General features: G+C 38.3%; 2 protein-coding genes across 2 annotated transcripts in view; both read left to right on the top strand.

The window, feature by feature from the left end:
- The window catches only part of LOC107753228 (mitogen-activated protein kinase kinase kinase kinase 4-like), a 55,188-nt gene extending 52,344 nt beyond the window's left edge, over positions 1–2,844 (top strand). The window contains exons 22-23 of the mRNA XM_016569349.1: positions 356–495; positions 663–2,844. Of these exons, the coding sequence (XP_016424835.1) occupies positions 356–495; positions 663–746 (224 nt within the window). The 3' untranslated portion in view covers positions 747–2,844. The remainder of the gene's footprint in view (positions 1–355; positions 496–662) is intronic.
- Positions 2,845–8,648: 5,804 nt separating this feature from the next.
- The window catches only part of LOC107753235 (uncharacterized), a 10,640-nt gene continuing 8,447 nt past the window's right edge, over positions 8,649–10,841 (top strand). Inside the window, exons 1-2 of the mRNA XM_016569355.1 lie at positions 8,649–9,137; positions 10,269–10,418. Coding sequence (XP_016424841.1) covers positions 8,750–9,137; positions 10,269–10,418 — 538 coding nt within the window. The 5' untranslated portion in view covers positions 8,649–8,749. The remainder of the gene's footprint in view (positions 9,138–10,268; positions 10,419–10,841) is intronic.

The raw sequence follows: 10,841 nt of genomic DNA, 5'->3' as shown, positions 1-10,841 counted from the left end.
AGGCGGTGCTTATCCACACTATTACATCGAGTAGAACATTCCCACAGCTTGTCGTTTTGTCAGACTGCCTTCAATATAAGCTGTTTTTAGACTAAGAAGAAAGTTTTGAGTTCTGAAACTTACACAATGTTTTTAAAGTACAGTGACCTCTTATATGTCAAAAGATCAAGGGAATTTTGGTTTCTCAGTTCATGACCCCTATAAACTAGACTCATTCTTGTTCAGATCTGCTGATGTTGAACAGCAATGATGGACAACCCTGTTTGCTCCAGATCATCTGAGCTTTACTGAACTGAATCAGCTGGAGATGTTTATTCCTGGCTCTGGTTGATGTGATGTTGTTGTTGATCTGCAGCTTATCTTCAGTCGAATCAAGTGATGGGATGGGGAGAGAAAGCCATCGAGCTGAGATCCGCCAAGACGGGCAGTCTAGAGGGAGTCTTCATGCACAAGAAGGCTCAGAAGCTCAAGTTCCTGTGTGAGAGAAACGATAAAGTAAGAAAACCTCTCTATACGCTTGTGTAATATCACATTCAGAAATGCAGAAATTCTCTACAGATTATTCTCACAGAACAAAGAATTATTACAGGCATCATAAGATGATGGAAAGCACAGAAATGGAACGTGTGTGTGTGTGTGCGCGTGCGTGTGTGTGTGTGCGTGTGTTTTTCGCGGCGGTGCAGTCGGGTGGAAGCAGTCAGATCTACTTCATGACGTTAGGACAGAGCACTCTCTTCAGCTGGTGATGGTCTCCATTCACAGGCTGCTGCTGGGGAAAGTACACACTCCATATCACAGACCAACCTTCAAGATTCAATCTGTCCACTTTCTGTATTCACATGTAAACATTTTAATAGAAGTGATATATTATATACATACTGTATGTAAAATAGGTGATATATTGCGTTGTGTCTGACAGTGTCAGCGTTTGTCTTGATCTGTGCTTAAAACATAAACCTTGTTTTGCATTTTAATTTTAACTTTTTATTACCATGTCATGTTGATATTTTGTCCCTAATACCTGATTATTTTATTGTATGATAATAACCATGGCTGGTACACGGTGAACCCGATACTAACAGCTAATAGAGTAACTGTCAAACATTGTAGCATCTTTTGAGGGAAATACTGTAGCTGACAATTCAGAATAGAAATGATTGATTACTGATGACTGAAACCATCTGATAACTGCAGACATTCAGTTTAATTTCGCAGGCTTTCCAAGTAAACGCATTTAATTATAACAAATGGCAGTTTATCTTTTTTTTTTTGTTTATTATAGCTCTCACTGTACTAAAACACAAACATAACTAATAAAAAATAAAAGTAGGATGTCCCGAGCCGATCTCAAAGATGGGGATTGGGGCCGATCAAGTGTTTTTAACTGATTAGTTTGGGTGGATACTCAGTGTTCAGTGACTCGGATCGGATCAGTGGCACGAAAGACCTGATCGGGACATCCCTAAATAAAAGGTTTGTTTAGTTGCTGGTTATACACAGGTGTTTAGCATGCAGATGAAATGATTGATCTTTGTCTGCAGTCTGAACATCACTAATCATGTGCTTTGTTTTTCTTCTGTACGTTTGAGAACTCGCCTTTGATTGGCATCAGTCTTTGCGGCCACTATTTCTCAATCCTGTTGTTGAGCACATTTCACAGATGACAGTGTGTTTTCTGCTCTTTGTTTTGGCCGCTGGTTCTGCTTAATCAGGCTTCACTATCGATTCTTTAGGTACATGTCATGCATCTGAGCTCAAGTGTATATAACACAAATACATAATTCACATACTTGAATTCATGAAATAAATGCATCAGTACGTCTCTCTCTGATAGTGTACGGTGTGTGTGAGACGTTCAGAGACGCTCAGTACACTTCTGTCACTTAACATGTGTTCGCTGGTAGCCACATAGTATTAGTACAGTGTCACAGGACAGTTCTGAAACATTGTCATTGTTTGAAGCTTGGTTGTGTGTGGAAATCATAGCAAGTGCGGAGCGTCTGTGGAGGACTGATTCGTGACGCAGGTGATTCTGTCGTTTCTCAGCAAAGAAAAGAGAAGGGAGTGGAAGATGATCGTATGAGAGAGAGTTCAAGAAAGTTGAAATGTGGGAAATCAGAGTTGTAAAAGCCAGAGGTGTGGCGTTTGGGATCAGATGGATTGAACTGTCCATTGAAATGTTATATTTGCACTCAAAACACACGTGCTTGTGAAGATGCAATACTTGTGAACCACATGCACTTTACATCGCTTGCATACAGACTAACTTGCTTAATTCTGCTGTTATAGTTTCACACATTATTGATTTCACTCTTTTATTAACAATCCAACTCAGAATGGCACGCAGAGGGTTTTATAGGCTTGATTTGGCACTCGAGAACAGACGTGTGAGCATTAGTATTCTGATGATTTGCAGCAGAGCATCTCACACACACACAACAGTATCATCACTAACTGTGTTCTGGAGTGCTTCAGTAGTTTTCTCAGTCGTGCCTTAATGTGCTCTGAATGCCGTCAGCCTCGTGTTGTGTGTGAGACATCATGAATGTATTGAAATGTCTGACAGAGTCGGTTTCTGTACTTTCACTTGCAATGCTGTACATTAACAACAGAGAATTTTAATTTAATTCAAAGCTGTTTTCTTCTTCTTTGTAATAGTGTAATTTGACTGTATATTTCCTGTACTGTACATGTTCCTAAATACTGTTCATTATCAAGCACTATTGGAAGCACCATATACTCAACAGTTATGCTCGTCAAACTCCTCTTTAGGGTTTCGGTTGTAACAGCATATACAGTGTAATGTGTGTGTCACATGAAGGAATCGAGCCAAATAAATGCTTTAAGAATAGAGCGCTCGGTGTGTCTTTGTTCAGCTGTGCTACATTAATACAAACCTTCCATACAAACCATCATCATGCACACGACTCGCTTATAAATCATGAAAGATATCAGTCGTTTTATTCAAACTCGTATCATATACATTGTTTATAAACTCTGTTCAATGATCAGCTCGATACAACAGATCTGCTGTGCATTTATTGAGGAAGAGATTCAACACAGCCCTGTTGAAAAAAACAGCATATGCTGGTTAGGTATGTCCTAGGAGTCGACTTGTTGCATTCTAAAAATATCTAAGAAAGAGTTTGCATATGTTCTTTTTTGTGTCTCATATTTGATCTTCAGGCTTTTATGGCTCATATAGTCTGAATATGGAGGAAAAAACAGCTCAATTTTATTCAGAGACTCAAACTGAGCAAAAAGATGAATCTGCTGCAGATGCTGATATTTCTATGATGAAATTCTGCTTCTGCTGCTTGTAATATAAATCAATGAGATCTTTATACAGTACAGCTTTATTTGCAGTACAGCAAATTATCTAAATATCAGTCATCACTCTATATCTCCAGTAATCTGTCTCAGTGAGATGAGATTGAAATGCTCCAAACATATAATGCAGTGATTGAGAGCTGAAGAAATAAAGGCTCCTCAGAAGATGTGAGATGTTCTGGAGGCTTGTGAAGATCATTCCTCCGCTGAGGAACAGTGAAAGTAAAGCTTCTGGAAACAAACGCTCCTCAAAAGATCCTGAGGATCAGATTTGAGACTCTAAAACATGATTGATGGAGAATCAAGTAAAGCTGAGCTGCTTCAGTCCAGTAAGTGTTCATCTGGAGATATTACTGCAGTTATTCTGACGCTTACTTGATAAAAACCAGTCAAGATTTGACACGAGAAGCTCCAGCTGAAGCTGGACGCTTGTACAATTACACTAAAAGAGCTTTGACTGGATAAAACAGACAGCAGAAGGCAGAGTTTTATCATTTAGGGCCTTAGAAATTTACTGAGTAAAAACAAGGCAAACGTTTCGGTCACATGTTGACCATTTTCGATGCCAAGCTCAATGTCGATGGTCAACATGTGACCGAAACGTTTGTCTTGTTTTTACTCAGTAAATTGCTTATATTGCTTTCATCTCGCTTGTTGACTCTTGATGTTTGAGTGTGCGGACTTTTTTCAAGCTCTTCACCTTTGGGAAACTTCTTTGGTCTATGCACCTCAGTTGGATTATTTTGAAGGCGCGGCGAGTCTCTGGCTGCTTCTCTGGGCCTTAGAAATTCTAATCAAATATGATACAGTAGCTTCATAAAAGTAAGCAAAATATAATTTATTGTTTCTGTTTGTGGTGAAACGTGAGCTGGACAAGCTCTTGACGGGCTTGATTCTCTGTCATGTTTGTAGTCTGAGAGGCACGGAGGTTTTGAGAGCACACAGAAGTTCAGACCGATCTTATTCAACAGAGCAAACCTCTAGAATGCAGAACTTGGCCCTGAGGTGGGACACGGGACCCTGCTGCTCAGCCACGTCTCCGGCTGCTTCCTCCAGTGAAAAAGTGTTCTGGTCTGAATCAGGAGAGAAATCTGCACAGATCAAGCAGCGTTTAAACAGCTCTAAACACATATGTGGCTGGATTTTGATGTGAGAGACAGCAGGAGATGCACTTTTTCACTGGAGGAAGAGTTATTATGGATTATGAACTCGTGTTTTAGTTAAAAACGTCTTAATGCTGGATTAGTTTCAGCTTTTGTCTTCTCCAGATGTTAACTGATGGACTGGAGTGCTGTGGATTACTTGTGGATTATTGTGATGTTTTTATCAGATGTTTGGACTCTCATTCTGACGGCACCCATTCACTGCAGAGCATCCATTTTTTATTCCATTAAAATGTTTATGTGGAACATTAACCAGCGTTAATGTTCGGGAGAAATATCATTCAGGTTTCAGACAAGGTCATAATACTGAAACATCCTTATTAAAGGTAGTAAATGATCTGAGATTAAATACAGACAAAGGTAATGCATCAGTTTTAATCCTTTTAGATATAAGTGTAGCATTTGACACGGTTGATCATTGTATTCTCATTAACAGATTGGGAAAATGTATAGGTCTCTCTGGTAATGTTTTAAATTGATTTGAAATGTATATTACAGAAAGGAACTTTTTGGTGAATATAGGTGATTGTACATCAAAGAACTATGACGTAGTATATGGTGTTCCACAAGGATCAATTCTTGGCCCAGTTTTATTTGAATTATATATGCTTCTTCTAGGCAGCATTATTTAGAAATTCGACATGAATTATCATCTTTATGCTGATGACATTCAATTATATATTTCGGTTGAGCCCAGATGTTATGGGTGTTATTTTGGATTGTGATTTGAGTTTCATCAAGTGACAAAAACTTATTTCTATCACCTAAGAAACACTACCAGGATTCTTCCTTTTTTTATCTTTTAATGATGCTAAGAAACTAATCCATGCGTTTATCTTCTCTTGACTTGATAACTGTAATGCTGTGTATACTGGCTTACCAAACGTTTCTATAGTTAAGTTACACTTGATACAAAATGCAGCAGCCAGAGTATTAATGAATTTAAAGAAGCGAGAACATATTACACCGGTTGCATTGGCTCGTTTAGTTTACACTCGAAGTAGATTGGTCTCTCTAAGCGAGATCCCAATTCGTCGGTCATCCGACGTGACGTCGAGAGTGACCGACTGAAAGGGAACGCCAGTTACGTAATCAAATTACTTTTTTTTAAGTAACTGGTAAAGTAATGCATTACTTTTTAAATTAGAGGGAAATATCTGAGTTACTTTTCAAATAAGTAACATAGTTACTTTGTTTCCATGTATTGAGTGACAGCTCTGGTGTTGCCATGGTGACAGAAATCAGGAGTAAGTGCAGAGCGTTGTGTGTGAACATGATCTTACTGTAGTTCTAGACTAAATATCAACATGTGTTTACTCATCTCACACACACAAACACATTCAGTGTTCCTCACAATCAATAAAAACTGTCAAATATTACATAAACCTGCAATAATTAAATATGTTAAATAAGGCAAATATCTTTTATGTGTGTTTAATGCCATTTTATTAACCAATGTCTTTGCTACTGACCTTCAATGGTCCAATTCAAGCATACCAAGCAAAAATCACACATTTGTGTTATTGCTGAATAGTGTTGCACTTTCTTCTCCTGCGTCATATTCTTCAAGCTGCGCCCTCTACTGTACAGACGAGAAATTACATGTCCTTCAGCCTGAGCCGGATTCACTTCACTTTTGGTGTGAAAAGCACTTTTACGTTTGTAAAAGAAGAACTTTTTATATTAAAAACAAACAAGCGAGCCCTGTCCAGATTTAAAAAGTAACGTAACTAGGGCTGTCAGTTTAACGCGTTAACTTAATTAATTAGTTATGAAAAATAACGCAATTAAAATATTTTAACGCAGTTAACGCACTGGCCCCGCTCCCAGACCTGTACATAATCTTACATTTCATATAGTTGACTGTTGACAAATATGATGCTGGGCAACAACTCCAAAAATGCAGGTATGCCCTAAAATTCAAGATATGGGTGCAAAAAATGCCCCTGTATGTGTTTTTTGTTATTGCTGAATAGTGTTGAACTTTCTTCTCCTGCGTCATATTCTTCATGCAGTTTGTTTGAGCTGCGCCCTCTACTGCGCCCTCTACTGTACAGACATAAATTTACATTTCTCTCAGCCTGAGGCGTATTCATTTCACTTTTGGTGTGAAAGGGCTTTTACGTTTGTAAAAGAAGAACTTTTTATATTAAAAACAAACAAGCGAGCCCTGTCCAGATTTAAAAAGTAACGTAACTAGGGCTGTCAGTTTAACGCGTTAACTTAATTAATTAGTTATGAAAAATAACGCGATTAAAATATTTTAACGCACTGGCCCCGCCCCCAGAGCTGTAGTCATCTTACACTTCATATAGCTGACTGCTGACACATATGATCATAAATGCAGTTATGCCCTGAAATTCAAGATATTGGGGCAACAATGCTGCTGTATGAGTTTTTGTCTCATATTTATGATAATCGATATCACAGCAGTAAGAGCAATATCAGACGAGTGCTACATGGGCTGGCAATACAATATATATTAAAATAATCATGAGACCATTTTAATCGAGACACTTAAATTATTATAGATTTTTCATGTATTTTTATTATTGATAGATTTTTTTATTTATGATCCTGAAGGATGACTCATTCTTCCTCAAATCTGGCGAAGATTGTGTACTTTGCTTTATCAACCATTTCTGTGCAGAACACCTCATAATCTTTTTTTCCCCCAAATACAAAAGTGAACAGTTCGGCTGGAGAACTTTCTGCGCACGCAGCTTTGTGTAGGGATTTACTTTGCTGCTCATCTGCTTGTTGGTATGTAGTATGCATCATCAAATTTATATATATATATAAAAGTCCATTTCAATGTCTGTTGCCGCAGCAGTCAACAAATAAAAAAGGTTATTACAGTTAAAACAGTTAGCTAAACTCACCATAGTTTAAGCACGCTATTTGTAGTAAAACCGTGGTTATACAAATTTGTAGTAATAATAATACAAAATAAAACATTTAATTTCTCTGTGATCCCACGTTTGCCCATTTTCATTTAGCTATTACAAAAATTCTATACTTAATTGAACTGCCCAATTTCCATTCATCACTTTATTAATTTGCATGCATGAAATGAATGTAAAATAACCTGCCAAAATGTACATAACCTTTTATTTAGTTTGTATAAAGTAACTCTGTCCAGCACCCGCTGGTAAAGCTAGAAAGAACAGCTGAACATCAGTTCTCTAATCAAATATATTGTTGTATTGTTACTGCCTTTTGTTATTATTTTGGAATAAATGTAAAAATACGTAAAAACACTAACTTGATGAGATTTATTGGTTTTGATAAACAGAATATTACACAGTGTAAAAATGTAGACTGCACTTACAGCCAAAATGTTACTTATCTAGTTACTTATTAAAAACATACGTTTTCAAAAACGAACATAACTCCTTCAAAATGTGTGTTTTGGGTATGAATGCGTCTAATAAATGTAAAAGTATCGTCAAGTTATGTTTACCACAAGCTTTATTTTACTCATTAATTGAAAACCCCCATTATAATGTATTATATATATATATATATATATATATATATACTGTTATTATGAGAATACATGTATAATGAGATATACATGTATAGATAAAACCAACAAATAAATATAAATAAAATAATGAAAGGCCTTGCTAAATGTACCAAATAATGTACATCTTTTGTTCTTTGTACTCTCCTCAACAGTGCTCATATAATGATCTAATTCCTTAAATAGCACAAAAAAGAGGTTTCTGATTGCTGAGTTTACAACGATGCATATGAGATTTAACTAGCATATAATCATGAGATTGATAATGTAAACCTCATTTCAGTTCAAAGAGCCAAATATCACATGTTCATATAGAAGAAGAAAGTTGGACAACACTTTGTCGTTTATAAATGTAGAAACCCCAGCATAACCTCTGTATGTGGACAATGAGAGAAAATATGAGGTTATGTTTCTCCTGTTTCTGTGTCGGATTAAAGACGCGTCACGTGAGCGCTATAATCCGATTGCCTAGCATTGACTGACAGCCTCCCTGACCTATGACACTGCGACCCCACAGCGTACGACCAATCAGAGCGGGGGTGTCAGCAGCCAGGGGGCGGGGCGCAGCCCTGTGATTGGCTGAAGCTCGCAGCCTCGCAGCACGCTTTCCGTTCCGTCCATTCCTGAAATCCGAATCCAACGAATGGCGTTAGTCTGAATTCAGTTTCTTATTCAGAATTCCTCTCAACTCTATCGGAGCCTTCGCTTGTATCCGCGGGATCCGCCAGAGATGTCGAGCAGTCGCAGGAGCACGCACTTCTGGAGCGAGGAGGAGACGGATTTCCTCCTGCAGACTCTGAAGCAGATGAACATCGAGCGCTACAGAGACGGACGCAAGCACCGCAACAGCCTGATCTTCCGGAAGGTCCGCGCGAGGCACCGGGAGGCCGGCTTCACGCGCTCCTGCGACCAGGTCAAGCACCGCTGGAAGACGCTCAAAGCCATCTACTACAGAGCCAAGAGACAGAGCAGCAGCTCCAGCTTCAAGCACTTCGACACGATGGAGGAGATCTTCGGACACAGGCCTCTGGTGCTCGCCTCGAACCCCAGCAGCAGCAGCAGCGAGCAGAAAGACGGACCCCCGCTCTGCGACAGCGAGGAAGAGGAGGAGGATGAAGGTGAGCGGCGCTTCTCACTGCACGAGTCAACATCTGAAGTGGATCAAAACCTTTCTTCAAAGCTGTCCTAAAACCAAAATGCGTTCTTGTGTCTCAGGACAGCGTTGATTAACTTTTTTCATCCACTTCAAATGTTGACTACTTTAACTACTTTGAATAAAAGCGAATATATTTGTACATTTACAAAATAAATGTAACCGTAATCTGTTACAGTTACTGAGAAAAGTGTAATTAAGTTACAGTTACTTATGAAAATGTTAACGATTACAAAAGGGAGTTACATCTGAATATTTTCACACATTGATTTCTTTCCAAAATTGCATTGATTGCTTTAAAATATGAGACTGCAATATTTCAGGAGTTTAGGACACATGCTTATTTCACAACTGCTTTATTTTCTATTAGGGTTTATGTATATGCTTTTTAAAGATGAACTGTTTTCCCCAGTGTTTACTGTCATAGCTATTAGCTACACACAGATTTGATTTCAAAAACAGTATCATAGCTATTAAACTAATAGAGGCTTGTTATGATTTTAAATCTGTGTTGAACCTCAGAACGATCTCAAAGTAAAAATGTGCTAAAGTCTGATTTCGTGATGGCCGTGCTTTAAAATTATTATTTATATATATATATAATCTTAATTCAAGTGAAGAAGAATGTTTAAAACTGTTAAAAAACATTTGTTAGACATTTAGAAAAGTAATCAAATGTAATCCGTTACATTACTTTAATAAAGTAATTGATATAGTTACTCTACTTATTACATTTTAAACTGGGTAACTAGTAATCTGTAACCTTCCCAGCACTGGATATTACATCAGACACCACCGTCACACTGACACACAGCTGTTTGATAGTTCATGTTTAAGAAAGAAATATCTAAAAATGTTAAAAACAGTTTCAGAAACAACTATTTATTTACTTTTTTTATTGGTATATAAGTGGTACAATAAAGAAATAATAAGTAAACATACATATACAACCAATTTAAATCGTTTTTGATCTTAAGTTCGTTTTTAAAATAGACTAATGTAGAACATAAAATAGTGCAGTGCAGCACGGACAAGTCCTCTCAGAAGAAGCCGTGCTGATGGGTTTCTAAGCTCCTCGTGTGTTTGTCTGTAACAGATAATGGAGTGGATGGTGTGGAAGGTGGAGTTCAGGAAATCCAGTCGGTGAAGACGGAGAACGAGCCGCTGATCCTCACACAAGCATCACAAGAGAGCTCCAGCACGTCCACAGAGAGCTCCAGCTCCACGCAGCAGAGCGCCGCTCCAGGTCTGACAGACGCTCCGCATCCCACAGCAGCCCTCCGGTCAGGAGGAGTGCGTCTTCATCAGGTCTGGAGAAGTGTAGCACTGCATCAGTGTCTCAGCAATGGATGCTCTGCAGTGAATGGGTGCCGTCAGAATGAGAGTCCAAACAGCTGATAAAAACATCACAATAATCCACAAGTAATCCACAGCACTCCAGTCCATCAGTTAACATCTGGAGAAGACAGAAGCTGAAACACATCCAGCATTAAGACGTTTTTAACAAAAATACCATAGAGTCAATAATCCATAATAACGCTTCCTCCAGTGAAAAAGTGCATCTCCTGTTGTCTCTCACATCAAAATCCGGCCACATATTTGTTTAGAGCTGTTTAAACGCTGCTTGATCTGTGCAGATTTCTCTCCTGATTCACACCAGAACACTTTT

This window comes from Sinocyclocheilus rhinocerous, unplaced genomic scaffold, assembly GCF_001515625.1.
Source record: "Sinocyclocheilus rhinocerous isolate Xijiao unplaced genomic scaffold, SAMN03320098_v1.1 scaffold1402, whole genome shotgun sequence".
NCBI lineage: Eukaryota > Metazoa > Chordata > Actinopteri > Cypriniformes > Cyprinidae > Sinocyclocheilus > Sinocyclocheilus rhinocerous.
Note: the sequence above shows the minus strand (reverse complement) of the source record. Positions and strands in the feature narration are given on the sequence as shown.